The 16,354-nt window shown below is 43.6% G+C and overlaps 1 protein-coding gene across 2 annotated transcripts in view; it reads right to left on the bottom strand.

Moving 5' to 3' along the window:
* Positions 1–16,354, bottom strand: part of LOC122552990 (ribosome-binding protein 1-like) — a 147,517-nt gene that overhangs the window by 43,783 nt on the left and 87,380 nt on the right. Inside the window, exons 9-12 of one of the 2 annotated variants that reach the window (XM_043696342.2) lie at positions 15,327–15,514; positions 11,558–11,595; positions 5,985–6,075; positions 294–386 (exon numbers count right to left, since the gene is read on the bottom strand). In XM_043696342.2, the coding sequence (XP_043552277.2) occupies positions 294–386; positions 5,985–6,075; positions 11,558–11,595; positions 15,327–15,514 (410 nt within the window). The remainder of the gene's footprint in view (positions 1–293; positions 387–5,984; positions 6,076–11,557; positions 11,596–15,326; positions 15,515–16,354) is intronic. The other variant, XM_043696344.2, reaches the window with a different exon arrangement.

Below are 16,354 nucleotides of genomic sequence, written 5' to 3'. Positions count from 1 at the left end.
CTATGTGAGATCAAGAGTGATTTGCCAACCACATATATCAATTCTCTTAATATTGTACATGGTAAGAGTTGTTGATGACAAGAATTGGGTCTCTCTTTGATTGCTGCTCCAACTGAACATTCCAGCACCTTCTGCCCTAGCAATTGCTACTTACCTGACCCCAATCTACCACTGAGTCAACAGGGGAAAATACCACTGTTGAGCAGATAAGCAGCATAGCCCAGATTGTAAAAAATTCCTTTAGAGAATGCAAAAGCACTGAATACATGCCATTATATCACGGAGAGTACAACCTTTATGTGCTTAGCAGCAATGAATTTCTCCCCGCACATTTTTTCGGCTGATGCCAAAGCCTCCATGGCCTTCCAGTTTTTCGCTCGAAGGTCCTATTTAGAAACAGTTTTTTTAATGACACGCCATGCACAGTTTCACACGCAAGATACCAAGCAGAAACAAACCTCCCATTTATTTGATGCCATTCATTATCTCAGCATATCCCAAGTGCTTTACAGCGGAACCTGTTTTTTTTAAGAAATGTGGTCACTTGTAATGTATGAACTGCAGCAATCAATTTGTAGACAGCCAGGTCCCACAGACATTATGTGATAATGACCAGATTAGTGTTTTCCTTAGTTACATGGTTGAGGGATAAATATTGACCAGGACACTGGGACAACGCCCCAATTTTTCTTCAAATAGTAGCATTGGTTTGGTGTTCCATCTGATAAATGATACCTGTAACACTGCAGCACTCTTTCTCTTCTGCACTGGTGTGTCAGTGTGTGTGTGTGGTTCAAGTCTCTGAAGTGAGACCCCCTGACCCAGAGGCAAGAGTGTTACCACTGAACTGATTTCTGTAAAATAGCCAAAGGCAAGGGAGACTGGAGTTCATGGCAGGGCCTGGAGTTTAGCTAATGATGCATGTGGGTTAGTACATCATCTCCACTTGAACTGTGTAGTGATGATCAATAATCATAACACCACACAGACCTTAACTTTACATCGAATGTCAGCTGGGGGAAGAAACAATGCTCAATTCGAATTGGTTTTAAAATCCGATATCTGAGAAAATGGCCATGTGGCCCATCACGTTTGTGCCAACTCCCTAAACAATCTATCCAATTAGTTCCATTCCCTAAATGCCTTTGAAGCAATTTAGGGAAGGTTTACCAGACTAAGACACAAGATGAGTAAGTTGTCTTGTGAGGAAAGGTTTGATAGGCTCAACTTATAGCTGCTGGAGTTTAGAAGAGTAAGAGGTGACTTGACTGAAACTTACAAAATCCTGAGGTGTCTTGACAGGGTAGATGGGGGAGGATGTTTCCTTGTATGGGAGTATATAGAACTAGGGCGTCTAAAAATTAAGGGTTGCCCATTTAAGACAGAGATAAGGCACCATTATTGAGAGACTTTGGAACTCACTTCTTGAGAATATGTTGGAAGCAGAATCCTTGAATATTTTCAAGGCAGAGGTAGATAGCCTCATGTTAAACTGGGGGTGTGAAAGGTTATCAGGAGTGGATAGGAATGGTTACAATCAGACCAGCCATGATCTTTTTGAATAGCATAGCAGGCTCGATGGGCTGAATGGCCTCCTCCTGCCCTTGTTTATATGTCATTATATGCCTAATTTCTTTTCACTATTTCACTTTCACTATGTCACAATTGAATCCAGGGTGATGAACTCTATGGGTAAATAAAAGGACAAGTTGACACTCGATTTGGGGCTGGCATTGGAGTTATCAGTCAGTATCACCCCCTCCCATCACCACTCCTTAGGCCAGTCACGCTTCCACCATCCTCCCCACCTCCCCCACCCTGGACCCAAGGTCTGAACTTGCTGTGGCCTGCATTCTACCTGCTGCCACCAATCTGGGCCAGCTAGGGGTCCCAAGATCCCAGACGCCATGTTGGACCATCCCACTAATGTCACAGGAAGCACCAACAATACAAGCACCACCTCAGTGCCATAAATATGAGACAATGGCATCCATAAGGAAATGATCAGGATGTGAGATAATTAGGTAAAAGATGGATGGATCTGTTAAAAAAACAGGGTGGTGGAGCCAATGAGAAAAAAACCAAGGATGAGCAAAAGGCAGAATTGTAATAGTGCTAACATTTTAGTGGTATATAGGAGGCTACTGAGATAGGGACGGACCAGGTCATGAAACAATATGAAATAATATGAAAACAATTTCAACTTCTCTGTTAAATCACAATTTAATAGCAAGTTTCTCATGTCTTTGTTTCCTAGAGCTAACAAGGACCATCCACCTCCTGGCTCCTGCACAGTTTCAATCTCCAAAATCTCTCTATTCCTTCAGAGTCATGAAGGGCCTTGGGACAAATAGTGGCTGGGATGACGGGAAAATGAGGCAAATGCATGTTTCTGTCCAGCCTGTTGTGTTCATAAACCAGGATTCACCTTCCCTCACCAGGGGGTTTAATTCCTCCATTCATGTCGAAATGGAGGCAAGCAACATTTAAAAATGACAATCGGGAGACAGTGCTGTGATTCCTGCTTCCATTTCCACCGTGTGGGATTTTTAAAAGGCCAGAATGAATGTTCAAGTACTGAGCTCACACAAAACCATCTCACACTTAGCTAACCCATTGCAGGGTTGGCATTTTAGACTCACTACTATTTTCATGGAGTTCGGCTTGCCACAGCTCAGAAGAGTTGCAAACCATAATAGATCCCTTGCTGGGAGTCAGAACTTTATGACAGGTAAATTTTAAAGTTCTTCCCAACTTCATATTATAGAGGAACCTCAATTATCCAAAAGGAGATGAGCGGGGAGTATTTCATTCGGTAAATCAAATTCCGGATAATTGAATGCTGGATAACAGTCAATCGAGCATCAGGACCTTGCGATCATGCCGCATAATCCAATATTTGGATAATTGAATGCTGGATAACCGAGGTTCTTCTGTGTTATAATTAAACATTGTGTAATAAGTTAAATGCATCTATAAATACAGTGATGAATGATAGATATTTAGAAAAGAAACCAATAAATTAACCAACATTGTGCAAGTGGAAAAATCTTCAGGTACATTACTTTCTCCAGTGGGTAAAGTGCTCTTCTGCATTCAACAGTATTGAACTTCATATATTTGCCTGTCAATTGGACCCAATGTTTTGATCTTTACATTGATTGACAGCCTCGCCATCTGTTCAATCTCTGGAGCTATGGCACAGGGTGCAGAGGAGATATGGAGGAACATGGCAGAGTGGGAGGGCTAGGGTGTCTAACACACGTACAATAATGGATTGATGCCTCAGTGAACGCAGGTGTCTTTTAATCTATCTGCTTCAGTATCCATCCACTTCTTGCTTTCAGAGTTGGGGAACCTGACTCCAGTGCATCTACTCCCATGCCACTACAAAATTAGAGACTCAACCAGGCAGGAGGCTGGTGGCAATCTCAGGAAAAGATCAATTCCTGTCAAAAAGATAAAAATATGGGACCAGATCTCAAAATAGCACTGATATACTACCACTAAGCATTGCTCAACAAATACATAATGGGCATGTATACCTTTGGCTGAAGTCATATAAAATTATACAGAATTTACAGCACAGCCTTCTCTCACTCTAATTACCTCTTCTCACTCTGTTCCTACACCTTTCCACTCCCAACTCCCTATGATATGCATAAAGTTTCCTACTAAATACATCAGTTTGCAGTAACTGCTTCCACCACTATGGGGGGGCAGGTTTTGCATTCTCACTACACAATTGCATTGTCAGTGTCTTTCTTATATTTACGGTCCTTTGTTCTGAACTTGAACAATAGAAGCAGTTTCTCCACATTCATTTTCTCAAATCTTTTCATAAAACGATTCATTAAGACTTCTATCAGGTTTAAGTCTAAAGCAAAATGCAGCATTTTGTTTTTTTGATTCCAATTTTAGTTTCTCTTTTGCGGGGAAAGTATCACGATCCTGCTCAGAGTTCCGTGATACTAATGTCTGCTTGGTTTCTTAAAAAAAAAAGTAAAACAATCATTTTTAATTGTAACTTGAACTGTTGATGCAAACAGACTAATTCTACTTCACTATACCTGTATCATATGGCTAAACTTATAGCAGTCAGCTCTCACACACTGCCATTCTGGAATTACCATGAGTAATAATACTCTCAACTGTATTAATAACATTAAAATTTAACAGTTCAATTAAAAAAATAAGTTGAGCTAAACGATTAAAAAGAACAGGTATGGTAGATTCTCAGAAGCAGATTGGGGAGAGTAGGAGGAGAGGGTGAATTAAAGCCCAGCCGCTCAGTGGTGAAATTAGGGAAATCTTCACACATAAGATCCTTGCATTTTGAAAGGGTACAGAAGACATCTACCAGAAATTATCTGGTTTTATGGGTAGACTGGAGAAGTTATTATTTTCTCGTGAGAGCAAAGAGGGAAGAGAGGAAATCTTAATAAAGTGCATAAAATCCTGAAGGGTTTAAATAAAGCAAAACTGTTTCTAATGGTTGACAGGTTGATAAATCAGAAGTTACAGATTTAAGGAGATGTCAAAAGAACCAGGGCAACATGAGAAAGTTGCATTTGTTAGGATTTTGACCACTCTGCTGGAAAGTCTAGTGGAAATTAATTCACAACTCCCTCAAAAGGGAGTTGGCTAACTACTTGAAGGAGAAAAAAGCTGCAGGGATACAAAAAGAGTTAGAAGTGAGACCAACGAGGCAGCTCTTCCAAAGAGACAGCACAGGCTTGAGGTCCGATAGCTTCCTTCTGTGCTGTACTATTCTAATTAATGTTCCACAACCACAAAGTGTTCCATAGTTACAGATAATTTCTAATCAACAAGCTCAGACATACTGAGTGGCGAATCTACTCTAAATCAGAATCTGACAACTCAGGCATCATGGCAAAACTCAGTGGTGTCAAAACCCACACATGAATGGCAATTCAGCCAGAGAGAAGGCAGAGATGAATGGAATCACTTCACACTAATCTCAGCAGCTGGGTAGTGTAACATGATGGGAACAGTAGTTCAGTCAGCACTGTTTCATCGTTTATTTAAACCAAATTTAATATACATCTCAACTCCACATTACTTCCTTAGCTATATATCCTTTCACATTCACAGAATTGTTACAACACAGGTGACCATTCAGCCCATTTTGTCTATGCCTGCTCCCCAAATGAACAATTTGCCTACTGCTGCTCGGCCATCATCTCCTCGCAACCCAACACATTCTTCCTTCATGGATAATAATCCAATTCCCTCTTAGATGATTGAAACTGCTTTCGCCACACTCTCAGATGGTGCACTCCAGACATCAACCACTCGCTGTTCAATAAAGGCTTTCCTCATTCCTCCATTGTTTCTTTTGTCAGTTACATTAAATTGGTGGTCTCTAATTCCCAATCCTTCCACTAATGGAGCAGTTTCCCCCTATCTACTCTGTCCAGACACATCATGATTCACTGACTGTATTTTGCAGCATTTATTGGGAGTCTGCTGCAATATAATTGAGGAATTCTGTTTGCAGTGATTCTGTTTAAATAATGCACTGTTTGCCGCAAGTCCTGTCATATGTCCCATTTTACCTCAAACACTTTGGCTGATGTAGTGATATCCAGTCTCAACTGATGAAGTAAACTATTATCAAATAACAGGTCCAAGAAGATATGCAAATGATGCATGGTGGATGTGGAGTTCTCAGTGGAAATTCATATCAGACCTCTGCATACATACATCTGCAAGTCCTCTCCTCAGGCCTTCATGACCTCTGTGCCAGAATTCCTGATACTTGTTCTGTCAGACAAAGTTCTGCATCACTGAAATTAAACTTCTGCCTTTTGCCATTGCCAGGATTCAAGTCCAAGTGGAGCCCTCCTGTATGGGGAATGTGAACTCTGACCTGAAACATGGAGCTCTTTATACAATAGTACATTGGGCATGAAAACTCTTTCTGAAAACCAGGATTAAAACATAAGTAATAAAACACTCACATTGTTTTTGTTTTTTTGCTGTTCAATTGTTTCTTTGAGCTGCAGTACCTCCTGTTCCAAAGTGGTAATCTGAATATCTTTATCCTTTAGCCTAAAAACAAAACAGTGAGCATAAAGAGACTGGTAACCACAGAATCAGCTAACTACACACACGCGCGCGCGCGCACACACACACACACAACACACACACACATGCTTGTAGTTGATAAGTGTGGCGTTGGGAAAGCACAGCAGGTCAGGCAGCATCCGAGGAGCAAGAGAGTCGACATTTCGGGCATAACCCTTCCTCAGGACTGGGGAGGAGGAAGGGGACTGGGAAATAAATGGGGGGCGATGGAGCTGAGGCTAAGGATAGGTGGGTGAAGGTAGGAGGTGATTGTGATTAGTCAATGGGGAGGTTGGAGCAGATAGGAGGGAAGGAAGATGGACAGTTAAACCAGGTCAAGATGGTGGTCCTTCGCCCACCTATCGCCATCCCACTACCTTTGGCCTAGCCCCACCTCCCTCCCGCTATTTACTTCCTACTGTGCTTTTTCCAGCGCCACACTTTATCGATTCTGACTTCTCCAGCATCTGCAATCCTCATTATCTCCAGGTGCTTGTAGTCTCTCACACGCACACGGGCTACTAAATCACAGAATGGAAACAAGTGTGGGGATTACAATGTGTGATTAAGCTGTTCAAAGTTTGTGAGAAGATTTGTAGCTCGGCTGCTCGTTGTTGTGGTTCTGTTCGCCGAGCTGGGAATTTGTGTTGCAGACGTTTCGTCCCCTGTCTAGGTGACATCCTCAGTGCTTGGGAGCCTCCTGTGAAGCGCTTCTGTGATCTTTCCTCCGGCATTTATAGTGGTTTGAATCTGCCACTTCCGGTTGTCAGTTCCAGCTGTCCGTTGCAGTGGTCGGTATATTGGGTCCAGGTCGATGTGCTTATTGATTGAATCTGTGGATGAGTGCCATGCCTCTAGGAATTCCCTGGCTGTTCTCTGTTTGGCTTGTCCTATAATAGTAGTGTTGTCCCAGTTGAACTCATGTTGCTTGTCATCTGCGTGTGTGGCTACTAAGGATAGCTGGTCATGTCGTTTCGTGGCTAGTTGGTGTTCATGGATGCGGACCGTTAGCTGTCTTCCTGTTTGTCCTATGTAGTGTTTTGTGCAGTCCTTGCATGGGATTTTGTACACTACATTGGTTTTGCTCATGCTGGGTATCGGGTCCTTTGTCCTGGTGAGTTGTTGTCTGAGAGTGGCTGTTGGTTTGTGTGCTGTTATGAGTCCTAGTGGTCACAGTAGTCTGGCTGTCAGTTCGGAAATGCTCTTCATGTATGGTAGTGTGGCTAGTCCTTTGGGTTGCGGCACGTCCTCGTTCGGTTGTCTTTCCCTTAGGCATCTGTTGATGAAATTGCGCGGGTATCCGTTTTTGGCGAATACATTGTATAGGTGTTCTTCTTCCTCTTTTTGCAGTTCTGGTGTACTGCAGTGTGTTGTGGCCCTTTTGAATAGTGTCTTGATGCAACTTCTTTTGTGTGTATTGGGGTGGTTGCTTTCGTAGTTCAGGACTTGGTCTGTATACCTTTGTGGTGAATTCTCCGTTCGGTGTTCTCTGTACCCTCACGTCTAGGAATGGGAGTTGGTTGTCCTTTTCTTCCTCTCTAGTGAATCGGATTCCTGTGAGTGTGGCATTGATGATCCGGTGTGTGTTCTCTATTTCTGTGTTTTTAATGATTACAAAGGTGTCATCCACATATCTGACCTTGAGTTTGGGTTGAATTTGCAGTAAGACTGTTTGTTCTAATCTTTGCATTACTGCTTCTGCTATGAGTCCAGAGATGGGTGAGCCCATGGGTGTGCCGTTGATTTGTTCATATATTTGGTTGTTGAATGTGAAGTGTGTTGTGAGGCATAGGTCCAGTAGTTTGAGTATGCCGTCTTTGTTGATAGGTTTAACGTCCTGTTGTCTGTTCTGTATGTCCAGCAGGTTGGCTATTGTTTCTCTGGCTAGGGTTTTGTCGATAGAGGTGAACAGTGCCGTTATATCGAATGAGACCATGGTTTCTTCCTTGTCTATGTGTATATTTCTGATGATGTCCAAGAATTCCTGTGTTGATTGTATAAAGTGTCTGGATCCGCTGATCAGGTGTTTCAGTTTCTGCTGTAATTCTTTAGCCAGTTTGTGTGATGGTGTCCCTGGTAGTGATACTATGGGTCTGAGTGGGATGTCTGGTTTGTGCACTTTAGGTAGTCCATAGAATCTGGGCGTGGTGTTGCTTTCAGGTTTCATTCGTTGTAGGTCCGACCTGGTTATCTGTCCGTTTTTTTGTAGGTTCCTCAGTGTGTTGTTTATCCTATTGGTGAGCTGTGGGGTGGGGTCAAACTCCCTCTTTTGGTCGGTGTTGGTATCTGCAAGTTGTTGTTGCGTTTTTTGGATGTCGTCTGCTTTGTCCAGGATGACCGTCATTCTGCCTTTGTCTGCTGGTAGTATGATTATGTTCTTATCGTTTCTTAGTGATTTCAGTGCTTCCCTCTCCTTGGTGTTGAGGTTATGTGTTTATCTTTTCCTTGCACTCTCAGACAACAAATTGCAGGTTCCCCTCCAACCCACTCACTATCCTGACTTTGAAATATATCGCTGTTTGTTCAGTGTTAATCCTGAAATTCTCTCCCTGAATGCATTGTGGGTCTACCTACCACGCAGGTATTGCAGGGTTCAAGAATACAGCTCATAATCGCCATGTCAGGGACAACAAGTGCTGGCCCAACCAGCAACACCCATATCCCATGAACGAACCTGTCACTTAAAGAAAAGGTGCACTTAAAGTAGTAGCTGGAATAGGTGCTGGCATTGTGCAGTAAGTGAATGTGACTTGTGAAACCATAATGATTGACACAACATGGAAAAGTGTTTGAGCCGAGATTTACAGATATTGGACTGAAGTCTCATGGGGGACATAGAACAGAGATTGAGAGATCCAGTTTCCCCAGAGTCACTCTGGACACACATTGAAAAGGCAGTGGAAGCAGACAGATGTGGAGCTCAAGATTAGAAATCATGCCCTAGGGACAAGGCCTCAGTGTCCAAATTGTCCAATGATCAAGATGGGTGAATGTAGAATCATCATAGGCACTGCTTAAATCACCACAGGCTAACTCACACTGACTAACAATTGTGGTCATTCAGGATTCTGGTCTCCTTTCTGTTAGAAGGATGTTGTGAAACTTGAAAGGGTTCAGAAAAGATTTACAAGGATGTTGCCAGGGTTGGAGGTATTGAGCTATAGGGAGAGGCTGAACAGGCTGGGGCTGTTTCCCTTGGAACGTCAGAGGCTAAGGGATGACCTTATAGAGGTTTATAAAATCATGAGGGGCATGGATAGTATAAATAAAGTCTTTCCCCTGGGGTGTGGGAGACCAGAACCACAGGGCATAGGTTTAGGGTGAGAGAGGAAAGATATAAAAAGGGACCTAAGGGGCAACTTTTTCACACAGAGGGTGGTATGTGTATGGAATGAGCCACCAGAGGATGTGGTGGAGGCTGGTATAATTGCAACATTTAAAAGGCATCTGTATGGGTATATGAATAGGAAGGGTTTGGAGGGATATGGGCCAGGTGCTGGTAGGTGGGACTAGATTGGGTTGGGATATCTGGTCAGCATGGACAAGTTGGACCGAAGGGCCTGTTTCCGTGCTGTACATCTCTATGACTACCTTCCATCATGCTTTGTTTAGCAGCATGGCCTCCACTTAATAAATGTACCATATAGAAATATGGGTTGCACCCTTGAGTCATCAGCCATGTGGCTGGTGAGCAAATGACTCTGGATGTCACATAGCCATCCTTTAATTTGCCTTGTTGGCTCAAATGCAGCTGGTGCAACAGACTGCATTGGACGGAGGAATGGTAACTGCTGCCAGGACTTTGGCCACTGATCTATCTAAAGTCACAAGGCGGTTGGAGAGTCAGGGTGCAATTCTCTCTGGCACTGTTTAAGGGCAGATTTGAATATGGCATTTGAAAAACATTTTGGTGAGGGAGGGGCAGCCAGTGGTATCTTGAAACACTGGGTCGGTTGCCTTCCCAAAAAGCAACATGGTTGCTGACAATTGCTTGTCCCTGTGAGAGCAATTGAAATTTCCTTCGAACCGCGAGCCACATTAGCCTCTCTTATTCAGCAGTGATAAGCTGCGAGATGTTTCAAATGTATTAGCTCCAGCCTCAAAAGAGCCTGATTTTAAAATGTTCATCATCACAGGATCTTCACAGCCACAGGGAATGCAGTCCTTGCCCTTTTTGAGTTGAAGTTAAGTTGACACATATGCTTCCAAAAGCGCTGATGTCTTTTGCTTAAATTCTCACAATTTGCCCTGCTCCACATGGCATCTCGTCTTCCCCAAGTGTTCCATGGGAAGTGCCTAACAGGGGAGTAATGACTAAGATTGATTGGTTTGTGCAGAATCCTTGAAGTCAGCAAAAAGTCTTTCAGCCCACATCACTCCACAACCGGAAGGCTTTTTCAACTTAAAACAACAGTAAAAAAGGAGCAGATGCTTATGATGCCCTTATAACACAAATCATAGCAAAAGAAGTAGTTGCCAACTGATAGGAAGTCTATAAATGCTTGACAATCTCTTTAAATAGAAGATTCCTTCCCCTGCTGCTGGATGTGTGTTCAGTTGTGTGAGTATGAGAGAGGAGGTTCACTAGACTGCTGAGCTTGAAAATAGCATTGCTGGCCTTAACTCAGTCTTATATTCTTTATGGATCTCCCTGCCATGCTTATTTCCAATGGACACTCACTATACCCTCACCAATACGCCCCACAGTGTACCATCCACACACTCTTATGTGCACTCTCTCAGGTATGCATGCACACACTCACAGATAGAGTCATAGAGTCATAGAGATGTACAGCGTGGAAACAGACCCTTCGGTCCAACCCGTCCATGCCGACCAGATATCCCAACCCAATCTAGTCCCACCTGCCATCACCTGGCCCATATCCCTCCAAACCCTTCCTATTCATATACCCATCCAAATGCCTCTTAAATGTTGCAACTGTACCAGCCTCCACCACATCCTCTGGCAGCTCATTCCATACACGTAACCACCCTCTGCGTGAAAAAGTTGCCCCTTAGGTCTCTTTTATATCTTTCCCCTCTCACCCTAAACCTTTGCCCTCTAGTTCTGGACTCCCCGACCCCAGGGAAAAGACTTTGTCTATTTATCCTATTCATGCCCCTCATAATTTTGTAAACCTCTATAAGGTCACCCCTCAGCCTCCGACACTCCAAGGAAAACAGCCCCAGCCTGTTCAGCCTCTCCCCGTAGCTCAGATCCTCCATTCCTGGCAACATTCTTGTAAATCTTTTATGAATCCTTTCAAATTTCACAACATCTTTCCGATAGGAAGGAGACCAGAATTGCACGCAATATTTCAACAGTGGCCTAACCAATGTCCTGTACAGCCGCGACATGACCTCCCAACTCTTGTACTCAATACTCTGACCAATAAAGGAAAGCATACCGTACACGCACGGCTACACACACTCTCACCCAATTACATGCTTCAGAACTGTACCTTACCTGTTCCCCAACTGTTCCAGTTCTTCCTGTTGGGTGGTCTGAAATGTAAGAATAAATTAAAACAAACTTAGGCATAATACCTTTTGCAGAACACATCCTTTCACAAACCTCCATTTCAACCAGCAGATGCCCCAAATATTAATGTGTGAATTGATGCTACACTGAAGTGATCTTTCAGTACAAAATTTTGGATTAAATTGCTGCTGCAGCAAGTAGCAGTTCTTGGTATTTTAATATAACCCTCACCATTCCCCTAACTTCTACTTCATCCCTTCTCTTTGCATTGTTGACATGAGATTATAAAATAGAAACAGAAGGTACTGGGAAAACCCAACAGGTTTGGCAGCATCGGTGGAGACAGAAACAGAGTTAACGTTTCGGGTCTGGTATGACTCTTCTTCACTGATGCTGGCCTACCCTGGGTCAATAGGTGTGACAATAGCCAACTTCCCACAGAACATGTTTTAATTCATTTAAGAAACCACGCTGGGTGGGTTAAAGACACGACAAAATCAGCTACTGCATATGCTGGGTGACCAACGATGGGAGTATCAGGGTGTGGCGATTAGAGGTAGGACGTCACATAAGGAAACCTCTAGAACATATTCAACCAGATTGGCAACTCTAAGGGAAAGGCCTCCTCCTAATTAAAGAGGATTTCGAGTTGTTCTGCAACTGCATGTGGACGGAGCGAAGCTCATTCTGGGTTGCATGTTATAGTGATCTCTGAATCCACTTCTCTTTACCCACAAAGTCCTTAATCCTACATATCAGAATTGATGTATTGGCCATTCTATCTAATAGGGCAGCAACAGTACACAGAACCACCAAAACGGCATTCCTTTTCTCTCATCAAGGCAGCACAGTTCATTTTTTAATTCCATTGTTACAAGGAAAACACCACTGGCTCTACACTGAAGCAAGCACTCAACTGATCTCAGCATTACATATTCCAATAACAGAAGTTTATGTTAATGTGAAATACATTGTACATCAACAGTGTAATTGTAAACCTGTCTTACCAAAGCTTCTTTTAAGTTGTCTGTGCTGGAAAAGTGCTGGAGATTGTCAGGGAGTAACAAAATGGAAATACTGTATGAACATTAAATGGGCTACAGTGCCACTGATTGGCTGAGAATCATACCAATAAGGTACTACTTGGACTTTATGTTCTAATAATGATCTATCCGAAGGGGGAGGGGTGGAATTAGAGTAAAGGACAAAGAAACTAAACAATTTGAACACAGGGTGGCCTACACATCAAAGGATTGGAGTAAAAATCCATCTTTTGTACTTAATGCCTAATTAACTTGTACCTAGTTGAACTATAATCATTAGTGCCATCATGTAGGCTGTTTTGTGTAGCTACAAGCTGCAACTCAGATCATTTTTCATCAAAAGTTGTTAAATATCATAGCATTAGAAAATCAGCTCAGGGGTCTAGTAGGGAAAAAGGAACTAATTATATTAAATCTAAATCTGATAATTTGCCAGTGATAACAAGCATTTGCAAGTCTATTAATTTGAAGAGGTAACTGGACCTCTCCATCTCCATTAATGACGACCGACTTGACACTGACATTTTTTACAAACCCACCGACTCCCACAGCTACCTGGATTACACCTCTTCCCACCCTACCTCTTGCAAAAATGCCATCCCGTATTTCCAATTCCTCCACCTCCGCTGTATCTCTCCCAGGAGAACCAGTTCCACCATAGAACACACCAGATGGCCTCCTTCTTTAGAGACCGCAATTTCCCTTCCCACGTGGTTAAAGATGCCCTCCAATGCATCTCGTCCACATCCCGCACCTCCGCCCTCAGACCCCACCCCTCCAATCGTAACAAGGACAGAACGCCCCTGGTGCTCACCTTCCACCCTACCAACCTTCGCATAAACCAAATCATCCGCCGACATTTCCGCCACTTCCAAACTGGCCCCACCAGCAGGGATATATTTCCCTCCCCACCCCTTTCCGCCTTCCGCAAAGACCGTTCCCTCCGTGACCACCTGGTCAGGTCCATGCCCCCCTACAACCCACTCTCTCATCCTGGCACTTTCCCCTGCCACCGCAGGAACTGAAAACCTGCGCCCACACCTCCTCCCTCACCTCCATCCAAGGCCCTAAAGGAGCCTTCCACATCCATCAAGGTTTTACTTGCACATCCACCAATATCATTTATTGTATCCGTTGCTCCCGATGCGGTCTCCTCTACATTGGGGAGACTGGGCGCCTCCTAGCAGAGCGCTTTAGGGAACATCGCCGGGACACCCACACCAGTCAACCACACCGCCCTGTGGCCCAACATTTCAACTCCCCCTCCCACTCTGCCGAGGACATGGAGGTCCTGGGCCTCCTTCACCGCTGCTCCCTCACCACCAGACGCCTGGAGGAAGAACGCCTCATCTTCCACCTCGGAACACTTCAACCCCAGGGCATCAATGTGGACTTTAACAGTTTCCTCATTTCCCCTTCCCCCACCTCATCCTAGTTCCAAACTTCCAGCTCAGCACTATCCCCATGACTTGTCCGGACTTGTCCTACCTGCCTATCTCCTTTTCCACCTATCCACTCCACCCTCTCCTCCCTGACCTATCACCATCATCTCCTCCCCCACTCACCCATTGTACTCTATGCTACTTTCTCCCCACCCCCACCCTCCTCTAGCTTATCTTTCCACGCTTCAGGCTCACTGCCTTTATTCCTGATGAAGGGCTTTTGCCCGAAACGTCGATTTCGAAGCTCCTTGGATGCTGCCTGAACTGCTGTGCTCTTCCAGCACCACTAATCCAGAATATTAATTTGAAGAGATAATATTTGCAGAACTATGGACTCAACAATGGGCAAGGAACTAATACAATTAGTTATTTCAAAGAGCTGACACAGGAACAAGTGGGCTGATGGCTCTCTCATGTACCATGTGATTCTACTGAAATATAACAAATGCAGCAGACAAAAGCTAATTATGTATGCTCCCTTTAGTATAATATACACCTCAACCTCTCTTATTGCAACATGTCTTTAAAAAATACTACTATTACTCTTAACTTTCCTTTCAGCTCATCTCATGTCCTAAAAGGAATTTATCTCCTTCCTCACACCGTTAAAATCAAAACTTGTTGTACTGTGGTGTGCTTTTATAATTTTCTTTCCTATAAGCTCCCAGTCTTCAGTTTCCACTCTCTTACAATTTACAAGTATCTGCTGTGATTCAATGGGTAGCACTTTGGATTCTAAGTCTAAAAATCGAGGGCTAAAGTGAACATTCCTTGTGCACTTTGTACCATAGAGGTGCCATTTTCAAATAGGACTTTAAACAATGGCCCTGCAGCATCTCAGATGCATGGAAAGGATCCCTTGACATTATGCAATAAAGATTAAGGGAATGTCTTCATAGTGTCCAACATTTTCCCTTACTTACCATCACCAAAACATTATCTCAATGATACTTATGGCAACTTGCTGTGTGGAAACTGGTTGCCACATTTTCTATAGTGTCTTAGTGGCAACACTGCAAAATAATAAGCACTTCATTGCAGAAATAAAGGAGGAGTCACATTTTTAAAGTGTTTTTCATGACCATTGGAAATGTCAAAGCTTTTTACAGCCAACTAAGTACTTTTGAAATGTAGTCACTGTTGTAGAAAATGTGGTAATTACTGTAAAGCACTTTGCTGTGTCTTAATTTTAAGAAATGCATTGTACTTTCCTTTATTTTCAAAATAATTAGCTCCCACTGAAGGTCTACCCTTGACGGGATGTCTAACCTGAGCTGGAAGTCCTTTCTCTGTTTCTTTGTTCTGACCAGCCTCGAGCAGAGTTTCAATCGACTTGATTCTTTCCTCCAGGCGTTCTTTCTCTGATCCAGCCTCCATCAGCTGACTGTGCAGCTTCTCCAGCTCCTCCACTTTGCTCTTTAGGTCAGCCTCTGTCGACAACATTTTAGCCTGAAGATCTACGACCAAGAGGAATAGGACAAAGTGTGCTGTTAACGTACCTCATGCGGCTGGAGGCCATAGCCCAACATGTAACTCAAAGACACAAAAGTGCACAAATTATCTAACATCCACTGAAGGCCAAAGGAAGGTCGCGGGCTTGACTGAAGAATATACTGCTAGCACTGGGCAGAGAATCCTGTGGCAAAAGCGAGGACTACAGATGCTGGAAATCAGAGTCTAGAGTAGAGTGGTGCTGGAAAAGCACAGCAGGTCAGGCAGCATCCGAGCAACAGGAGCAAAAGCCCTTCAATCCTTTGTGGCATATGTTAGATAGTTTCTGACTGATGCACAGAGGGCAAAGAGAAGTTCAGTCCATAAACAAATTTTAAATTTTCCTGGAATATCTCTAACTTTCCACCAGGATACATGAACACCAACTGGCCACCAAAAGACATGACCCACTATCACTCGTTTCTATACATACAAAGAAGGACAACACGCACATCCTAGGACAGGTGAAACAAAGAAACGCATGAGGATTCTAACCAGAACTCCATCAATAAACACATCAATTTAGATCCTATTTACCTTCCCTTGAAAAAAAAAACAGAAACCAGTGGTTAGCACTGCTGCCTCACAGCGCCAGAGACCCGGGTTCAATTCCCGCCTCAGGGGACTGACTGTGGAGTTTGCACATTCTCCCTGTGTCTGCGTGGGTTTCCTCCGGGTGCTCCGGTTTCCTCCCACAGTCCAAAGATGTGCAGGTCAGGTGAATTGGCCATGCTAAATTGCCCGTAGTGTTAGGTAAGGGGTAAATGTAGGGGTATGGGTGGTTTGCGCTTTGGCGGGGCGGTGTG

Source organism: Chiloscyllium plagiosum, unplaced genomic scaffold (assembly GCF_037043375.1).
Source record: "Chiloscyllium plagiosum isolate Xiang-an unplaced genomic scaffold, Cpla_swu_hap1 HiC_scaffold_10, whole genome shotgun sequence".
Lineage (NCBI taxonomy): Eukaryota > Metazoa > Chordata > Chondrichthyes > Orectolobiformes > Hemiscylliidae > Chiloscyllium > Chiloscyllium plagiosum.
Note: the sequence above shows the minus strand (reverse complement) of the source record. Positions and strands in the feature narration are given on the sequence as shown.